Raw genomic sequence first — 21,374 nt, 5'->3', positions numbered from 1 at the left:
GTCTTCTACCCCATCTGGTGCCAATGCCACCGCCCCAAGCACCTGTCTGCCCTTGTGTGTGCCCTGCTGTGGGCTCTCTCCTGCCTGGTAACAGGACTAATGTCTTATTTTTGTGTTCTTGTTGTAAGTGAACACTGTCGGATGTCACACATCGCCATGTATGTTCTGAATTTCCTGATTTTCGCTCCCGTCATGGTTCTGTCCAACCTGATCCTGTTCATTAAGGTCCGACATAGCTCCCAACAACGTCAGCCTGGAAGGCTCTACGTTGTTATCTTGCTCACCGTCCTCTTCTTCCTCGTCTTTGCTGTTCCCTTCAGTATCCAACGCTTTGGCCTGTATTATAATTATTTTCATATCTCCCTTGAGATATGTAATGCACTGGCCTCTGTAAACAGCAGCATTAACCCAGTTATATATTTTTTAGTTGGGAGCTACAGGAAGTGGCGGTTCAGGGGCTCTGTTAAGGTCGCACTCCAGAGGGTTTTTGAAGAGCATGCAGATTCCAGAGAAGATGGAGAGGCCACCAGGAGAGACTCAATGGAGGTGGCCAATTAAATCATTACAGCACCCAGCCTCAGAGACCTTATTGTGGATGTGGAGCTTTATTAATCAGTATGAAAATTAGCAGCTTCCTACTTGTTTAATTTTTCTCTAATTTTCCAAATACCATATCTGTGTGGCACTTGGTTATGATGTTAGGTCTGTCTTGGAAAACTTGTCAGCATGGTCTCTGGGCCCATCATATATATTTTACACATCTCCCAAGTTATATCTCCAGTGAATGTATATGTGTGCAAGGTGACAGTAAATGATTTCTGCTTCTGACTACAAACCCATCTACTAGAAAGAGGGATTGGGGGAAAAAAGGCATTTTGACAGGGTGGGCATGAGAGGAACTAACATATTGACATTAACATCAATGGCAACTTTATTATATTTGCCCAAAGCATAAGAACTAAAGAGAACAAAATTTATTCTAAAGCAAGAAGTACATATAAATAACTATCTAATTAAACAGCATACACATTGCCCAATTCAGTATTAAGTATGATCATTAGAAAATTTAAATAAGTCCAGCGGGACTCAAATAAAAGAGCAGTGTGTGAGGGAAATGCAATGGCTAGAGATCACCCAATAGCTATAAATAGGGCCCTACCAAATTCACAGCTGTGAAAAACACATCACGGATGGTGAAATCTGGTCCTTTGTGTACTTTTACTCTATACAATACAGATTTCATGAGGGAGATGAGCATTTCTCAAACTGGGAGTCCCAAACCAAAAGGCGGTTCTGGGGAGTTGCAAGGTTGTTGAAGGGGGGAACGCAGTAGTACCATCTTTACTTCTGCATTGCCTTCAAAGCCGGGCAGCTGGAGAGCAGTGGATGCTGGATGGACGCCTATCTGTGAAGGCAGTGCCATATTAAACAGCAGCGCAGAAGTAAATGTGGCAATACCATACCGTGACACCCTTATTTCTGTACTGCTGCTGACAGTGGTGCTGCTTTCACAGCTCCCTGCAGCTGTGGGAGGTTCCTGAAGGTGGGTCTGACACGGGAGCGGCACTTGCAAGGGAAGAGGAAGTCCTATCCCTCACCACACTGGCCAGAACCCAGCAGCTGGAGCTTGGCATAAGGTAGGAGCCCTCGGCCAGGGCACCTCCAGCCCTGCCCCTCCTCGGCTCCAGACCAGCGCCCCGGCACTCGGGAGTTAAAGGCACCTTGGGATGGCTGGAGGGGGAGGGAACCACGGAACCACCCCTTCAACCACAGTACCCTGGGCGGTCATCCATGTCACCCACCCATAAGGTCAGCCTTGCTCCTCCCCAACAGAAAGCGCCCAGCCAGCAGCTGCTGCTCTCTGGCCACCCAGCTCTGAAGGCAGCACCACCACCAGCAACAGCGCAGAAGCAAGGGTGACAAGAGCATGAGCCCAGTACAATCGCTTTGTTACCTCCCCCATAGCCTCCGTTTGCACTGGGACCCCCACAGTTACACCACCATGAAATTTCAAATTTAAGTATCTGAAACCATGAAATTCATGATTTTTTAAAATTTTGTGACCGTAAAATTGACAGTGAATTTGGTAGGGCCCTAGCTATAAGAAAGGAAACAGATATGGAGTCCCAGTCCCACTCCACAGGCATATGGCTGAAGTTTATATTTCAACCGTTTTCTCTCTTTTGGCCACCTTCTCTATATCTTTAATCAAAGGATAAAAAGTGTTTTAATCAGAGGTGCCAACAGTAACTTGAAATGAAACTGCTGGGCCACAGTCACCTATGTAATGTTGTAACAGAGTACAAAGGTATCGATAACATTGTCTCCCTTGTGGGCCCAAGACACCACAGAGTTACCCACACAACAGATGTTTAGCCATTTATCTCATACTTGGCTAAAGTTCAAGGAAAGGAACTGGGCAGGGTTGGTACTTCCTATTGTTTCTGGTGTGAAGAGTGAAAGATACCACAACTGGCGACAAGGCTGGGAGCCTCACCCAGAGATGCGGTGGGACAGAGAGCCACTGTTAGGCAAGTGAAAGTTAAATGACAACTGCACCTCTTTCAGATTTGACAGAGATGCTACTGCTTATGGTTTGGGGGCAGTATTGGCACGAGCACAAAGGATTTGAGAAGATGGTAGTTTTGTTCAGCAAAAGTCTAGTTCTTCTGAGAGGGCACCACATGGAAGGAACTCCTGCCGTGGTTAAATCTAGAGAATATTTTCATCAGTATTTGTATAGGAGGAATTTTTGGTCGGGACAGACCATTCTTGCGTGCAATGGCTCTTTAGATTCAGGAATCCTGATGAACAGCTTGCCATGGGATTGGGAAAACTGCAGTGCTGTGATTTCCCATTCATGCACAAGCCTGGCCATAAGCATAGCAATGCAGATGCCTTGTGTAGATGGCCTTGTTGGAGAAACTAAATGCAAACATTCCCTTAGCAGAAGAGCAAACAATTGTTAGCTCACAGGGATGTGTGTACAAGGGAGTAGATGGTTGCCTCCTCTCATACAATAATTTTCAGAATTGCGCAAGTTCCCTGTTCATCCACTGTGTGAGGGAAAATACGGTGGGCTTACAACTTTGGCCAGGCTTTTAGGCCTAACTTTGGATAAGCTTGTTTCTAGGCTGTGTGGAACTTTGGTTCAGCTGGTCTCTGTGTATAAGGGGAAGAGAGGAGGGGGACAGAGTGGTGAAAGAATGAAGGAAAGTTGCTTCTGTGTGTCTAGAGGTAAAAGGAGTCAGGAAATACAGGAAAATATGGGGAGAAATTTGAGTAATTCCTCAATTTTGCCTGCAATCAGCAAGGATATTTGTAAAGAATGATTTTATTCAAATGTTTAAATGTTGTAATTGCAAGACTTAACCTTAGATAAGGTCACAGACCCCATCCCTTGGACATCGGAGGCTAATGAGGCTTTCACTCAGGTTAAGCATGTTCTGGCCCGAGCACCGGCACTGGGCCTCCCTGATTACAAGAAGCCCTTTACTCTCTATTGTCATGAAAAGGAGAGGATGGCCCTGGGGGTCCTCATGCAAACCCACAGAAATAAGCAGAGACTCGTTGCATATTTTAGTTCCTCTTTGGACCCAGTAGCTGCTGGCTTCCCTCCTTGCCTTAGGTCTGTGGCTGCTGCAACGGCCCTCATGGAATCTTCCACTACCCTTGTGCTGGGTAGCCCCTTGACTGTTGCGGTCCCCCATGCTGTCACTGCTCTCCTTACTAAGGGGAAAACCCAACATCTCTCTAACTCCAGGCTCACTAAATACAAGATGCTTCTTTTGAATGTATCTAATATTACCTTAACTAGGTGTCCTGTGCTTAACCCAGCCTCTCTGTTGCCTGCGGGGCGGGGGGTGGTGATAAACCCCATGACTGTCTAACAGTAACTGCTGAGCTGTCTTCTCCCAGGCTTGATTTGCAGGACACTCCACTTCAGAACCCTGAGCTGATATTTTATGTAGATGGCTCGTGTCTTAGGAACCCCTCAGGCCAGCTTGTAGCAGGCTATGCAGTTTGTGCCCCCCACGGCCTGGTGGAAGCCTACTGTCTTCCAAAGGCCAGCTCTGCCCAGGTAGCTGAACTGATCGCCCTTACCAGGGTCTGCTCCATAGCTGAGGGCAAGTCTGTTACCATCTATATGGATTCCAGATGTGCCTTCGAGATGGTGCATGATTATGGGCAGCTCTAGAAATATAGAGGATTTCTTACCTCTGGAGGAGCACCCATTAGTCATGGCCATTATGCTAATGCCCTTTTATCTTCCTTCAGCTTCTGTCTGCAATTGTTGTTGTTAAATGTTCTGCCCATCAAAAGCCCTGTGATGATGTTACGCGCGGAAATGCCCTGGCAGATGCTGCTGCCAGGCAAGTGGCCCTTTCCAGGTCCCCGGCTCCCTCTGAAATTTTTTCTCTTTGTATGCTGCAACCTCTTTCTCCATCTGCGTCCCCTCGTGACCTGGCGCTTATGCAGGACTCAGCATCTGAGGGGGAGAAAGACAGTTGGAGGCAGAATGGGTGCTCTCTACACCCTGAGGATGCCTTGTGGCACGCTCCAGAAGGTCGCCTGGTTGCGCCCCAGGCTTTGTTCCCTTACCTCGCTTGCGTGGCCCATGGTTTGGCCCACGTGGAGGGAGGGATGATTGCATCAGTGGTACGGCATTGGTATGCCCCAAAGTTTTCGGTCATGGCTCAGCAATACTGTAATTCTTGCCTATTTGTCTGGCACACAACAGTGGAAAACCAATCCGGACTAGACCGGCAGCTCACCACACTCCATGGGGACCCTTTGTAAATATTCAGATTGACTTTATAAACATGCCAAAATGCTGCTCCTATGAATATGTGTTAGTTTTAGTAATGTATTTCCTTGTAAAGGCAAATGCCAAAACTATTGTAAAACTTTGGCATTCCTGTGAGTAGCAACAGTGATTGTGAACCTAATTTTACTGGACGAAGTATAGCAAGTTATGTGCAGCTTCACAGATCCAGTATGACGAAATGCCCTTTGAGGGCCACTCCCAATTGAAAAACCGTATTCAGCCCTCATAAAATTTCTACCAGGGCACCCAATGCAACTACTGACAGTGCTCTGCTGGCTTTGGCTCAGATGGACATTTATTTAATAAATAACACAATGCTTAATTATTGCCAGAAACTAATGAAATGTGTTAGGTTTTTTATATACAGTAGCTCTGCCGCTTGCTGAAACCAGAAGACTGGGTCTATATGGAGGTCCACCAGTGAGAAACTACCTTGGCCGCATGCTGAAAGACCCTTATCAAATCCTGTTGATTACCAACGTCACTGTGAAGTGCCAAGAATTGACTACCTGCCCATGTTTCTCACTGTATTGACTCTCCGACTGATGATCGGTCTATCTTTCCTTCTGGTGTTGTTGCTCCTTCTGGACAGCAGGAGTGAAGGACAAGGTAAAAAAGCTGGTAATCTCTCCTTTGTCTGCTGACAGACCCAGTGAGCCTTTGATTCTTGCTAAGAAAACAACCTCTCCACCTGAGGACACAATAAAGCCTCCAAGCAAGCAAGGTGATTGTGCTAGTAACCTCTCCCTTGCGGCTTCACTGCTGGACAGCTAAGTGAATTAAGACTATGAAATCTCGAAGAATAGCTTGCGGAGGCTAGCCAAAACTACCTGAAAATGAAACTTTTAATGTTCCTTGACCTCTCCTCCTTAATGAACTTGGGGTGGGGATGAAAAAGTAATATTTTTCTAAATCTTAGCCAATCAGTGGCCTCACTAGTACACAACCAAACATATACCCACAGGACTTGCCTGGCCACGGGAATATTTTCCTGCCTGGAGGCCATCCCCATGACCAACAATATAACATGTACCCTGTTACAATACTCCCCGCCCATACGACAAACCCAGAGGCCTCCCAGAGAGTTATCTGGGTATATAACCAACAGTTATGGTATGGTTCTTCTAGAAAAAGAAACCCTGGGGGGTTCAGATGGACTATACTTAATGCCATGCTGGGAACTATCAAATTTACCCTGCCCTTATCCCACTTCCAGATCACTGCTACCTGCCCCAATTGCTCCCGAGGGGCTGCCCTTGGGTTGGTGCAGCAGCAGGCTTTGGTGCATCCTCCCGCCAAAGGAGGGACTTGGCCGGCTCCTTGTGGAACAGGACAAATAGTGCCGCCTCTGTTTGGAATATTTACAAAAATCAATAGCATGATGAAAAATTGAGCCAATTGGAACAGGCCATAGGGCTTTTTTCTGGGGCACAGGTAAGCGGTGTCGGGGCTGGTGTGGACGAATTGCATGTTGTCTTCACTCTTAGTGCCTTTACCCAAGATTTACTAAAAGAATTGATCTTTAGTACTGCTGAGGCTGGAGAGGTATTGCAGTGGGATCGGGCCTGTTCTGAGATGCAGGATTACCTGGATGACCAGCTGATGGCCATTTGGAGTGATCTTAAGCACCAGGCCTGGCCCACTGCCCTTACAAATGCCTTGGGCGTACCATCCGACTTATAACCATGGAGACACACTTGAAAATTTTCTGAGTGAAAATGCTGGTGCTCACAGTGCTCCTTCCAGGCCTATGGGCCAGTGAAAGGAGTGTGGGCTCCCCCATACTGAATTCTCCCGGGTCCTTGGGGGGGATGTATGTGGGATTGGGTAATCCACCGGGACATACGAGAGGTGAGACCGCCCAATGGGCCTAACCAGTTTTTGATTTGCGCCCCGGAAATAACACCTGATATTTGGATAGGATTAGGAAACCAGTGGACCTTCTTGCCATTATAACCCCAACAGCTTCAGTGTGTACGTAAACTGAAGCCAGGAGAAGTTGTCACAGTTAATGACAGCTTTTGTTGGAAGGGTATAGGACAAGAAACTACCCTGACAGGACACCTGCTTCTTTAAGCTAATGACAGTTGTGTACTTGTAGAGGCCACCATATTACAAGACATGCATTTTCACCTCACCACTGCTGCAGGCAGTCATATCTTTTTTTGGCCTACCAAAAAAAATTTGCAATCAGCCCTTCAGCCTCAGATACCCTTTAATTGGACTACCCTAGTACCTGACTGGTTCCAGAATTTGCTTGCAGTTTTTACTAGAAGTACAGAAAATTTCTGATTTTCAATGGCAAATTCAAGTACTCCAGAATATGTATCAAATTTAAAATAATGCTTTTTGCGTAGCCTATAGGGTGTCCATTAAATGTACTAAATATGATGCTTTGTGTGTATAAGGGGAAGAGAGGAGCGGGACAGAGTGGTGAAAGAATGAAGGAAAGTTGCTTCTGTGTGTCTAGAGGTAAAAGGAGTCACAGTGGAAAGTTCCCAAAACAGAACAAAGGGTAGAAAGATGTGGTCAGGGCGCCAGAAAGAGGAACTGGAATTGGATAAAGGGAAACCAGGAGATCTGTTAAGTTACAACAGCTAAGATTGCTGTCGGGACTACAGAAAAGATGGTAGAACAGTCAAACCGCAGACTTGACTGGCAAAGACAATAACAGGAAAAGCCATAGATGGAAAATTAATTGGTCAGCTTGCTTGTTATCAGCATTATATTCCAAATAAGGCAAATAACATGTGTAACCAGCATGCTACGTTTTGCGGTTTTAACCTTTATAAGCAAGGTAAAATTTGTAAAAAGCAGAGCAGTTTACCTCTTGCATGAGGTCATGCTGTCTCTCCCTGCATATATGCTTGTATCAAAATAAAGGAGCCTCAGGCTATCTGATCTAAAATCAACTGTGTGGTCAATTTTCCACAAAAACTGGAATAATGGAAGTGGGGTTGCAGAAATGGACGCCAAAGCAACTAGAAACTTCGCAAAGAAAGGACCTTGATGTCAGAATAATGTGTGACTGAAAAATCAATTTGCAAATAGAGCCACCCTGAAATGTAGTGGAGCCTCGCTATACCACTGTAAAAGCTTTCTGATTTGGAGGTGAAGGATGAAATATTGTATAGGTGATGGGAGAAGCCAGAAGGTGATGGCTACAGGTATCATATGGTTGCATCAGGTACGTGGAGAAAGGAGGAATTTTCATTGGACAAGTAGAATTTCTATTGGGCAATGTAGTGGTCCGTGGCCGTCCCTCCCCATCAGGCTCTGCCTCACTCCATCAAACAGCCAAGTCATAGGGGCTTGTGAGTCTTTGGCCTAGACTCCTGGCTAGACAGACAACAAGTAACGGTCTATAGCTCAGGCCCTTTGAGTGGGACAGAATCAGAAACAGTCTTCGGTTTAGCCTCCTGGCTAAGGCAGGCAGTGACCACAGTCTGGGGTTCTGCCCCTCAGGGTGAGGCCACGTAATAAATAGTCTTTAGTCCAGGCCTCCTGGCTGGGCTGATGACCTGGACAGTCTCTCAGATCCTCCGGGGGCACAGCAGGGAGCAGTCTATAGCCCAAAGCCTCCTGGCTAGGGCCAACAGCAAACAAGACAATATGGAGGGCTCACTACCTTCAGGCTGGGGCAAGCCACAGGTAAGGTGCAGGCCTTCCAGCCTAGTGAGTAGGCCACCACCTCAGGGGTGGGGTTGGCAGCAAGGGGTAGGGGCACCTGAGCCCATCCTACTTCACTGGCTCCCAACCCAGGGCCCTAACAGCTTTCAACCATCGAAAGGGAGGTCCTCAACTGTGTTCTGAACCTCCCTCAGGAACCCATAGATTTGGACCCATGAAGCCTGCACATAACAACTGCCATGGAGATGGACCTTGCAGAAGTTTCCACAGCATCCCAGGACACACAAAGAGAGGTTCTGGCTCATAAATGACTCTAAAATTATGGTCTGAAATTGTTCCTTATGTTCCTCTAGAAGATGTTCGATAAAACTGTACATGTATTTGTGAAACTACATTTTATCATGATTGACTGATAGTTCACAATCTGAAATTGCAGGGTCATAGATGAAAAAGACCTCCTTCCAAAAAAGGCTAGTATCTTTTGGTCCTTGTCATTCAGAGTAGACTTGGAGTGGTGTTTACTTACCCCACTCATTTACCACATGCACCACCAGGGAGTTAGGTAAGGGTGCAGAAAACAGAATTTCAGAGTTCTTGGGGGGAACATAATATTTTTATCCACCTGTTTACAAGTTGATGGAACAATAGTGGGTGTTTGCCACATGATCTCTGCTGGGTCCAGCAGCACCTCATGAATGGGTAATGTAACCCTGGTGAGTGTTGCTGACTGTAAGATGTCCAGCAGCTTGCACTGCAAGTCCTTGACCACTTTGAGTGGTGTCTGAAGTGTGTCAACTACCCTCTTTATAAGGTCCTGGAATTGCCAGAAATTGTTGGTCATGAATGGTGGTGGAAGCCTAACTGCCATAACTGCCTAATCTGCAGATGAGGATAAAATAGGAGTTTGAGGGGTGGCCTCCTTATCCGCCCTAGACTCCTGTTCCTCTAATATTTCCTCATGTTTGAGGCTGGTTGGGGAGAAGCAGATTGGACAACTCTAGCCTCCCAATGTGACAGTCAGTGATCTAGTAAACTGTGGTCAATGCACAGCTCCAGGATCCCAATATAGACTTTGGGAGGCCCATAGGGGAGAGGGGGTGGCATCTAAGGTTGGTTTCACCACCCTTGTCATGCAGGAGACTCTTTCCTGTGAGTGTCAAAGAACAGGTTCCTATATGGCTGAGTAGGAGAAACCTGTCCGAGACTGGAGGTCTCCTTCATCCTCCTCGATATCCTCCACCAGGGGGGCACCAGAAGAAAAGGGTGGAGAGTCCTGCAGTATCAGAGAGTGATGGTAATCTAGAGCTAGGAGTCTCCATACTGCGAGATACTCAGTACCCATGGGCAGTGAGACTTCGGATCCTCCATCACTTACAAGTCCTTAGAATACCTGAATTCCTGAGGTACCGAGTAGGAGATCAGTACCTACGTGGTTACCACAGTACCGTCAATTGGGAGCGTACCAATGGAGCGGCCGATAATGTCTGGCGCCTTCATTTGCTCGGTACCAAGGGTGCTGAGTGAGGAGGTATCAATGATGGAACTGTGCCAGATGAGACTAGCCTGGAGTAGTGCTTATCTCTGCCCTCCTTGTCCTTCATAAACAGTACTGGGGGCCTGTCAGTGCCATTTTTTTCTTTAGAGCTCCAGGACTTTCCAGCACCGCTGGTACTTGGGGAGCCTTTGCCTGTACCAAGCCCAGAAGTCAAGGCTTCTGACACTGTGGATTTAGTGGGGGACCTGGGCCTTATAGGAGTTGGCTCCTAATGATGAGAGTCTGAGCTCCTCTTCCTTGAAGCTTTTCCTCCACAGCCTTCCCTTTCCTGGGGGAAACCTGCACTAAGGTTGAAGAGGCCATTACTCCACAACACAGGCATTGAGCAATGGAGGAGTGCAAGAGAAAAGAGCAGGGAAAAAAGGAGAGGGGAAGATTGGATGGGGAATGACTGAAAAACTGGAATCACACATAAAGATAAATATTTGTCTTCCTGTGTATTATCAGCTCTGGGAGGGGAGTGGGATTTAGTGCAGCTGTTCCTAACCTTTTTGCTGGTGCAACTCCATTGTAATGAGTGATTTCCTCCTAGTACCCCAGACAGCATGGAGGACACCATTTTTCAGAGCAATATGGAGTCCTCCGCACAATGTGACCTTGTACGTACGGTGCATGCATGGTCACGCTGTGCAGAGGATGCCATTTTGCAGAGCAATATGGCATCTTCCATGCATCACGACTCACACATCCCATACATACAAGGTCACAATATGAGGAGCAAAAGCATCCTCTGCATACTAGGGATTGCCGCAACCCACCTGCTGATGGTGTGACCCACAGTTTGGAACCCGCTGCTTTTGTGGGATTTTATCCCAGCTCTGGAAGCAGAGCGGCAGCTGCTACCTGTCCCTGCAAAACCCGAGCCTGTTCTTTTAATTCTTCATCCTCCTTTCTGCATTCTGAGTGATCTGCCAAATGCCCCTTTTGGCGCAATTCCCTGTTCCTGGGCTACCCGATAAACGCTTTTAAGATTCACAGCCTGCCCCGACCTGCCTAACCTCTCTCCCTCATACAGGCTGAACCTTGTCTGATAATCTCCCAGCCTTCCCTTCATTCCAAGCAGACTGTAAGCGAGAGGGATATTCAAGTTACTTATACCGTAACCTTCCCCTTGCTGTTTTAATTCCTCTCTTGGATCCTGTTCCCCTTTTGACTCTTCTTTGAGTCCTACCGGAGTGAACAAGCTCTCCCTCCCCAGTTAGTTAGTGTCTTCCCAAAGATTCACAAGCTGCCTTGTTACTGTTGACCCATTGTCACTGTTAAATCTTGTGCTTGGGCATGTTGCTATGTGAGAGAGTCTCAATGAGCTCTCCCAGGACATCTAGTGATGAGCTGGGGAAGAGAACTTCAGGCACTGATCTTGTTTGCATGGGCACACCCATCCTAGCTAGGCGCAAAGCATGATGATGAGGCTGCTTTGCCCAAGTGATCACTGTTGGCTGGTCATGGATCACAAGTCTCTGTTATTGGGGCAGGGGCACTAAGAGCTGTTATCCTTGTTATGGGAATCAAGGGCAGCAGAACTGTACTTGGCATGCCCTGACTGAGGGACTCTCCCTCAACTAAACTGCACTCACTAAGGGGGAGACATGAGTACCAAAATCCAGTGAGCTGAGAGAGGGTGGAGACAGATATTTGTGCCTGGTGATGGGAGCTGTTCTGACTAGTCTGAGATACCATCTGACCCTTTCTCTCTGCACTGTGTAATAACAGAACTGATTAAGAATCAATTGAAAGTCTTGTATGTGCTATAGAGCTGAAATCACTGATAATAGAGTCTATGCCTTAGACCTACTTTGGGACAGTGTCTCTGATGCCAGAGAGTGCCACTGTGCATTAGTGTAGCAGAGTGGTTACCTGCTCCTGCCCTGAGGGGTTTAAAAGCAGCCCTGCAGAGGGCTGCAGCTCTAAAAGCCCGGGCTGATTGGGGGAAGTGGCTGCAGTTGAGGCCATGCCCCAATCATGCCCAGCTGGCCCCTATAAAAGGCAGTGAGCCGGAGGCCCAGACAGTCTCTCTCTAGCTGTAGAGGGAGGTGAGCCTGGCTGCAGGGGGCTAGAGACCGGGTACCTGAGTGGGCAGGGCTGGGAAAAGGCAGAGGGGCTGGGGAGCTCCAGCCTGGAAAGCCCCAGGCTGTGGCCTAGCATAAGACCAACAGGTACTGGGGGTTGAAGAGGGCAGCCCAGGGGTAGGCCAAGGCAGCAGGTCCAAACCCAGCCTTGCCAGTGATGCTGCAGCCTGCCCCAAGGCGCGGGGGCTAGATGATGACTGGCAGTAGCCTGATACTGAGGTGAGGTGGGGAAGGGATAGTGGTTGGGGGTTCTCTGGGGAGGGGAGACCCTGAGAGAAAAAGGTACTGCCAAGAGGCAGCACCCCAGCTAAAGGGGCACCGGGGTCCAGGGAGGGACATGGGGACCAGAGAATAGGTGGATCACTGGCCTGCAGAGGGCATGCCAGAGGCTGGAAATCAAGCTAATTCCCTGAGAGACCAGCAGGAGGCGCTGCAGGGGTGAGTCCGCTCATCTACAATTAGCAATGAGATTCCCCCACAACCAGCTCAAGTTACTGAAAGCTATGTTAAGTGATGGGACCGAAGGCATCCCAGCAGAGAGGAGTAGGTGGCTAGTGGAGCGGCAGGTGGCTGATGGAGAGAAGCCTCCTTGTCCCTGTCCCCAGCACAGTGAGAGGTGAACTCTGCCCATGCACCTCTGAACTCTGGGTCTACACTGACCAAGGACAACACTTATGAGTGGGGTGTGGAAGAGGGAGGGGCAAGGTAAAGGAACTTTCAGTTGCTGGACTTAAGAACCTCAGAGGAAAGGACACTGCCCAGCATTCTCTGGGGTGCAGCTTTTGCTCATGGTTTATGTTTATGGATCCTGCTTGTGGCATTTTCCCAAACTGAGGCTGGATTACTTCCCTCCTTTTATTAAAAGTTTCTTTGCTACAGACTCTGTGCTTGCAAGAGGGGAAGTGTTGCCCCCTAGAGGTGCCCGGGGGGCTCGAGCCAGTTCTTTGTTGCATTGTTGACAAGAAACCCCTAGATACTGAACCCAGCCCTTGTTGCTGCCAACTCCAACTGGCAGAAGGGTTACAGCTGTTTTACCCATTTGCTCTAATTACGCTGTGTCCTTACAATCTGGCCTTTTCCCCAGAAAAACATTTTTTTTTAATTAGCTTCTGTTAACTACTTATTTAAGGCCTTTTGCCAAAGCCTGGACACAGAGGAAAGTTGCCGTGACCCGGATTCAAACGGAGATGGCTGCACTTTGCATGGCAGAGTATGAAATGCTACACAGTCATGGCTGTCAATACCAGAGCCTTTGCCAGCAGCCCTTTCCACAGGCCTGCACCTTGCCCTGCACAGAGCTCCGTGCAGGAAATGGAGAAATGCTCTTCAGCTTTTTGTTTGTATTGTCTCTGGTGAGCAAAAATAGTTGCCAGGAACAAGCCCCCAGAATTTGGCACCGTGGCTAAGCTGCCTTGTAAAGAGGAGATCCCAGTGGCACTGTGGGGAGCTAACTTTGACTCTTTCATCTGTCTTTGGAGGAAGCGGAAAGGCCTCCCTTTCCAAGCCAGGCAAGTGCTTTGAGCGCACTGTTTGTTTTCCACAGAAGGGCTGCAAAGGGGAAAGCATCACGTCCGTGCTTGGTAAAAGGCTGCAGTGACTCAGTGTGACGGGTTGGATCACAGAAACCCTCTTGGAGCTGCCACCCGATGTGCCAAGACTACTTCTACTCCTGCCTTTCCTGCCAGCTCAGGACTCCAGCACCCTGTCTTGATGAGCCAGACACTCCCTCTGCTCCAGCAAAGACCCAGGGTCTGAATTACTTGCCCCAAAGCTGCAGGGTTACCTGAAAGCAGCTATCAAAAGTGTGCCTGTCTTTAACACTCAGATACCCAACTCCTAGTGAGGTCTAAACCCAAATAATTTTTTTTTACCATATAGAAAGCTTATGCAGGGTAAACTCAAATTGTTCGCCCTCCATAACACTGATAGAGAGATATGCACAGCTGTCTGCTCCCCCAGGTATTAATACATACTCTGAGTTAACTAATAAGTAAAAATGGATTTTATTACATACAGAAAATAGGATTTAAGTGGTTCCAAGTAGTAACAGAGAGAACAAAGTAAGTCACCGAGCAAAATACAATAAAATGCACAAATCTATGTCTAATCAAACTGAATACAGATAATCTCACCAGTTCCAGAATGCTCCCTTCTACAGACTAATCTCCTTTTAGCCTGGGTCCAGCAATCACTCACATTCCTTGCACACAGTCCTTTGTTCCAGTTTCTTTCAGTATGGTGGGGTGGGGTGGGGTGGAAAGGCTCTCTCTTTAGCCAGCTGAAGACAAAATGGAGGGGTCTCTTGGGGTTTAAATAGACTTGCTCTTGTGGGTGGAGACCCCCCTTCTCACTCCTATGCAAAGTCCAGCTCCAAGATGGAGTTTAGGAGTCACCTGGGCAAGTCACATGTCCATGCATGACTCACAGTTTTTACAGGTAGCAGCCATTGTTTACATGCTACCTTGAACATCCTCAAGTAGACTTCTTATGTGGATTGGAGCATTCTAAGTTCCATTGTCCTTTAAGTGTTTCTTGATTAGGTACTGTGGCGAAGTGGGGGTGGGTGCAGGACCCTCTGGCTTCCCCAGGACCCTGCCTGGGCACTGTAGGAAGAGCAAGGAGGGGCATATGCTGAATGCTCCAAGGAGAGACCCAGGAGGTGAAGCCGTGTGAGCTTCTTACCCTGAAGACAGTCTGCTCCAAGGGGGAAGAGGCTCCCCAAAGTCCTGACTGGCTTTGTGAGGAGCAGCTCCAGAGCATCGCCCAGGGATTCCATGACGGGTACTTAACATCAACATTCCTTTCTCCAGGAACTGACCAAATGCTCTACTGAGGTTATTTAGAAATCAAGCCAGTACACAACCAACATTCATAACTTTGAATAAAAAAATGATCCATGCATGCAAATAGGACTAATACATTCAGCAGCTCATAACCTTTATGGATATGTTACATGGCATGTGTAGCATAAAACACATTCTAAGCATATTTCCATAAAACCTTACGGGAGGTACTGTCACGCTCAGAACCTAACCGAGGTTGCTGCCACCTCCCCGAGCACTAAATACAATCCGCCTCGCTGCTCATTTAGCATCTGGAACATCCACCTTGCAGAGCCCACTGCCCTCTCCTGCATCTCAATTCCGATGGTTAAATTAACACTGGGTTAAATTAATATCTGGTACATCCATGCCGCAGCCATCTCTGCAATGCTGATCAGGCACTCTGCGCTGGTGGCAGAGTGTCTATTTCAACTCACGGACTGCAGGCCCAGCAGCAGCTTCGACTTCAGCATCAGCAACACTGCCGGGAGGGTACCAAGACATTGTAGTGTTTACCTGGCCTGGAGGGTTGGCCTGCTGAATCTCCTGCTGAGCTTCCCCACCCAGGGAGCGTGGGAAACCAGTAGCCAGTCAAGGTTACACCTTGATTTGGTCAGCTCCAGCCTTGGGAGAGCTTAAGCACAGCCACTGGCTCCGCCCAGAGCTGCAGGGAGGGGAGAACCTAAGCCAGCCTGCAGTAGGAAAACAGTTTCCCTGGGGGCGGCTTCTCCTGTCGCTGCCTTCTGCTGGGTGTCTGTCACCTTCTGCTGGAGCACTGTCAGCCAGAGTCTCATGAAATACTGCAAACCGCCACATGATGGTGCCAAAAGCCGAGAGATGGGACCAGGCACAAGGGCTTTGATTTAGTGACGCTAGGTGACTAGGAGAATTGTCCCTTGCAGCCCGTAATGCTTTGTGCAAGCTAAGGGACCTGTTTCAATCACTCTGAGTTGCTCATTTAAGAAAGCCGAATTCAAACTGGAACAAGTGCAAAGAAGGGCAACTGGGAAGGACATCAGAGGAAGGCCACCCTACCTTACCAGAGGAGACACAAGGAGCTTGGCTTAATCTGCCTAACTAAAGGAAGGCTGAGGGGAGATATGATTGTTCTCTATAAATACATCAGAGGGATAAATGCAGGGAGGGAGAGGAGTTATTTAAGTTAAGCACCAATGTTGACACAAGAACTAATGGCTATAAACTGGCCATCAACTAGTTTAGGCTTGAAATTAGAGGAAGGTTTTTAGCCAACTGAGAAGAGAAGTTCTGGAACAACCTTTCAAGGGAAGCAGTGGGGGCAAAAAAACTTAACTGGCTTCACGACTGAGCTTGATATGTCTACGAAAGGATGGTATGATGAGACTACATGCCATTGCAGGCAGCTGATCTGCAACTGCCAGCAGCAAATATCTCCAGTGGTGGGTGATAGGACGTAGACAGGGAGAGCTCTGAGTTAACGACAGAGAATTCTGTTCCAGTAGTCTGGCTGGTGGGTCTTGCCCACATGCTCAGGGTCTAACCAATCGCTATATCTGGGGTTGAGAATGAATTTTCCTCTGGGTCAGTGTGGCAAAGATCCTGAGGGTTTTTGCCTTCCTCTGCAGCATGGGGCACGGGTCACTTACTGACTTGAACTACAGCAGTGGTCCCCAAACTGTGGGGGTGTGCCCCCCAAGGGGTTGCAGAGGAACATTCAGGAAGGAAGTGCAGCAGAGCTCAGGCCATCCCCCATGGGGAACACCCTGCAGCCCCATGTTCATCCTTATAATACGATTGTGTGGTATCCAAGGCAAAGTTTGTCATGTTGGGTGTCTTCAGAAGACTCATGATGCACTGAGCGTTGTTGTTATAGTAATGTTATAGGTTGTAATTTCATGTATATAGTTATGAGGCTGAAAATGTGTCCTCATGGCTTAAAGCACGCCCAGGCAAAAACTCTCCAGGAGCAGAGGCCCAGGCAAACCTCACCAATAGCAGATGGGCAGTTCACACCTTATCAGGGCATGTATGAGGCAAACCCAGCCCAGTCTCACAGGAACAAAGGACACTGGCCTAGGCAGCAACAAAGGATCTGTTGGACTCTAGAGTGTGTTTCTTTGTTAAATTGACAAACTCATAAGCTTGCAGCATCCAGCAGGCAGAACTGGACACTGCAAGATGGAGATGCCTAGGGGTGTGTCTGGGACCAGAGATATTGGCTAGTGTCATTCAGTTGCACAATCCAAGAAGCGACTGGTCAAAATACTCACTCACGTAGCTGGGAGTGGCTTACATGCCGGAGACTGTGCGTGAACAACCCAGGAGTGGGGGTTCTCACAGCAGAGCAGGGTGAGGCTGGCTCCCAGAGTCAAGGATTGGAGTGACCTAGCAGATCACCAGGCCAGATAACATCCGGGGAATGTCGCACACCCCCGACACAGCCCCGCTGCAGCCTCTGCTCTGCCCCCAGACCAGCTGTGCCCTCATTCCCTCTCCACCCCTGGGCCCACTCTGCCTGTAGCAGCAGCTCCTCCGCTGCGGAAGCCTTGGGTGTGCAGCAGTGTAGGGGGCATACAGACGGATTCCATTGCTGGTAAGGGCAGGGCACTGCCGGAAAAGTTAGACACCACTGAACTAAACGGTGGCATCTCTGTAATTTGAAGCCCTTAGACCCTGATTTAAGGACTTCAGTGACTCAACCAGAGGTTCTGGGCCTATTACAGGAGTGAGTGGGTGAGGCTCTGTAGTCTCCGACTGGCAGGAGGTCAGACTAGATGATCATGATGGTCCCTTCTGGCCTTAAAGTCTAAGTGAGTCCACACGCTCAGTGACTCAAAAGTTGCAGGCCAGACTGAGCTCGGCCATCTCAAGCACACAGCTCCCAGGCCTGTAAGTAGACACCTTTTCCCAGGATAGACACATTTCTGGTGGTTTGAGTTCACTGCAGCAGGAGCTCCCAACCTGGACCGTGCTTTCTAGAGAACCATCTGGCACCCATCTGAAAGCAAACCCACACATCTCCCATAAGAATGGCCAGACTAGGTCAGATCAATGGTCCATCTAGCCCTGTGCCCTGTCATCTGACAGTGTCAGCTGCTTCAAAGACGGAATAAGCAGAACAGGGCAATTAGTGAGTGATCCACCTTGTCATCTAGTCCCAGCTTCTGGCAGTCAGAGGTTTAGGGACACCCAGAGCATGGGGTTGTGTCGCTGCCCATCTTGGCTAATAGCTATTGATGGACCAATATTCTATGAACTTAACTAGTTCTTTTTTTAACCCAGTCTAGCCTTTACATCATCCCCCGGCAAGGAGTTCTGCAGGTTGATTGTGCAGTGAGTGAAGTGCTTCCTTTTGTTTGTTTTAAACCTGCTGCCTATTAATTTCATTGAGTGACCCTGCTTCTTGTGTTACGTGAAGGGGTCTGGCTCACTGTATCCAGATGCCAGAGCACAGGAGCCATCTCTCCCCATCCCCTGTGCTAGGGACCAGCATGGATGGCAGAGGGAAGGCCAGTTCAGAGGCCCAGCCCAGTCTGGCCCATACCATTGAGGAACAGTGCCATAGAGAGCTCAGGCCTGGAGCTAAGCCCTCTTTACCAGCCTTCTGCTGAGGTGCTGGCTGCAGAAGGCCCAGCTGTTGGGTTTAGTGGGGGATGCTGGGGGTGTTGGTGGCCTGTGATATACAGTTAGTCAGGTTAGATGAGCCAGAGGCCCCTTCTGGCCTTAAACTCTATGACCCTGTGTGACAAAGTGAGGATGTTCCCTCATTATGTTGTATGTGAGCCTATGTGAATCTCACTGTTGAGGCTATGTGAGTTTTACTGTTTTGCATGAAGACCATGTGTGCCTCAGTTTCCCTGTGTGCTGCACCAATGCCTTGGTGGTGGGACTAGGGGTGTGCAACTTTGGCTAAGACCTCTGGAGCAGGTGTGGCTGCTCCAGCTGCCTGCATGAATGCTATGGCCACTGCCCTTCGTAACCTGAGACCCAGGAGCGGGGACACAACCAGGTGACCCTTTGCCCAAGAAGCGAGACAAAGATAAGGAGAAGCAACACCAGTGGTGTGGTAGGTAAGATCGCTGGTAGCTGGGCAGTCTCGATGGGGAACTGGAAGAGGGCGAGTCCTAAGCATCTGGCCCAGGACTCCCCAAGATGGACTTGGCTGAAACAGCCATCAAAGAGAAAAAAAAAATTGTGAGCCGCTCTCCCAGTAATATAAGCAGGTAAACAGGCCAACAAAACCTGAATGGCACTGGATTCGACACACCGAACCGTGAAAATCCAATGCTCAACACAGCTGGAATCTTCTATACGCAGACACCTCTCCAAGAGATGCCCTTCAAAGCGGCTCCTCCTGCTTAATACACATGTGCAGATCCTAGATTCCAAGCTGTGATCAGCTAGGCTGACCTCCAGTGTAACTCAGGTCAGAGAACTGCCCCCAACTCATTCCTAGAGCCGAGCTTGTAGGAAAACATCCAATTTTGATTTTAAAATGGCCAGTGATGAAGAATCCATCATGCCCCTTGTTAAGTTGCTCCAGTGGTTAATTGCCCTCAACATTAAAAAGTTACGCCTCATTTCTAGTCGGAGTTTGTCTAGCTTCAACTTCCAGCTACTGGGTCACATTCTACCTTTTCCTGCTAGCCTGAAGAACCCGCTATTAAATATTGGTTCCCCATATTGCCCTTAATGACCGAAGATGACAGCGTGAGTATGATGCTGGCTACAAAGGCCAACACGTGAGTGGTAGTCCTTGCTGCATTGAGTGCGTATGTACTTCGCTATCGAGGATGGGATTACAGACTGTGCCTGCTGAATCTGCTGCTGCTTACGACTCAGCCTCTGTACCTCAAGAGCCGTTCAGGGGTTAACCTTGAACCGAGTAGCCCCATCATTGACTGCTGTTTGCCAGCACCATCTAGCTGCTGTGACTATTCCAGTTGTCAATATCAATCTCGCACTGCATCAAGTTATGCTTCTGCATGTCCCTGAAGGGTTTCTTCTGGCCTCCCTTGTGTGCGGTTATCTCCTCAATTTGCCATACAGCAACTGCTTTGGCATTCCGGCATCATCTATCCTCAACGCGTGACCAGCCCAGCGCAACTGACCCAACGAGCATGGCTTCAACCCTGCAGTGACTGCATTCCAGAACCTCGTCACTGGGAACTTTATCCTGGCAGTTGATGCAACGTATGGCACGCAGATGTCGTACAAGTACTTACACACTGATCAAGTCACCCTTAACCTCTCTGTTAAGCTAAACAGACTAAACCCTTTGTGTCCCGTTTGAAGCCGCAGCAAAGCCACAGGTTATCTCCAGAGAAGTAATTTATGGTGCCCGTTTCTGCTAGTCAAAGATACAACACAGATTTACTTTCCGCTGCAGACTGCAACTTCCTTCTAACACCCACAAGCCGCAGCTCCTGCTATGAACTCGTTGACCTCTTCAAGATCCTTTCCACTGTACATTTCTATGATTCTGTGATGATTATTAAGTTCTAATAAAGCAGGGATTGCAGAGGTTGAAATCAGGGCCCCATTGTCTAGGCACTCCTTGTCCCCAGGAGTTCAGAGTCAAGTAGAGATAGTGGGGAATTTTTCAAGGATTTTTTTAAAAAATATTTTTGGCTAAAACTGCCAATTCATTGACACCAAAACTGTTCGCAGAACAGTCGGTGTTGACACATTTCCCAACTCAAAAAACTGTTGAGAAAAAAGTTTTGAAGGTGTCTAAACATCACCCGGTCATTTTCAAAACTGAAAGTTTCAGGTTCACCTTTGGAAACAACCTTAACGTTTCAAAATTTAATGTAATTTGTGCTTAAAAAAATATTAAAGAAAAAGAATCAACACTGAAAACATTTCAAAAGGAAAAAAAAATTTCAATTGACCCAAATAGATTTTTTTTTCCCTCCAGATTTTTCCTTTGCAAAAAGTTGACAGACATTTTGACTTCATTTGGGATGGAAAAACAAATTGAAATGTTGAAAATTCTCCCAGGCTGTGAAGACCATTTCCTGGACGGCCCTACAGCCTACAAAACAAAGGCAGTGATGGGCAGAACACATGGTTATGCTCCAGTTCTAACTCTATACTCTAGTTAAAAAAGGAATGATTGAGGACAAGACTCTGACCTGCGTTACACAGATCAGAACAGACGATCACAATGGTCCCTGCTGGACTTGGAATCTCTGAGTCACCTCAGTGTCATTGATGGGGAACGGAGACCCAGCCCCCCAAAGGATTCCTGAAATCAATAGAATTTAGGCATCTAGGTACCTATGGGGATCTGGGCCTAAATAACTTGGGCAGAGAAAGCATGCGGCCCAACTGAAGCCAGTGCTGCTGAGTCTCAGTCCAATGTCTTCACCATGACGCACCCGACTTCTTCCATTCATGGCTTTACTTCTGGGGTCAAAATGCAGAACCGTCATTCTCCGCAGATGATGAGATCAGTCTAAGGAGAGGACAGACCACCCTGCTCATCA

General features: G+C 48.1%; 1 protein-coding gene across 1 annotated transcript; it reads left to right on the top strand.

The window, feature by feature from the left end:
* Positions 1-7,736, top strand: LOC127051400 (mas-related G-protein coupled receptor member H-like; the record flags this gene model as incomplete). The annotated part of the gene is made up of 1 exon (XM_050953663.1): positions 1-7,736. A coding segment is annotated over one exon (558 nt), but the record flags the coding sequence as incomplete, so codon positions are not given.
* Positions 7,737-21,374: the final 13,638 nt, after the last annotated feature.

Source organism: Gopherus flavomarginatus, chromosome 5, assembly GCF_025201925.1.
Source record: "Gopherus flavomarginatus isolate rGopFla2 chromosome 5, rGopFla2.mat.asm, whole genome shotgun sequence".
In the NCBI taxonomy this organism is placed as follows: domain Eukaryota; kingdom Metazoa; phylum Chordata; order Testudines; family Testudinidae; genus Gopherus; species Gopherus flavomarginatus.
This window is presented reverse-complemented; position numbering and strand designations above follow the sequence as displayed.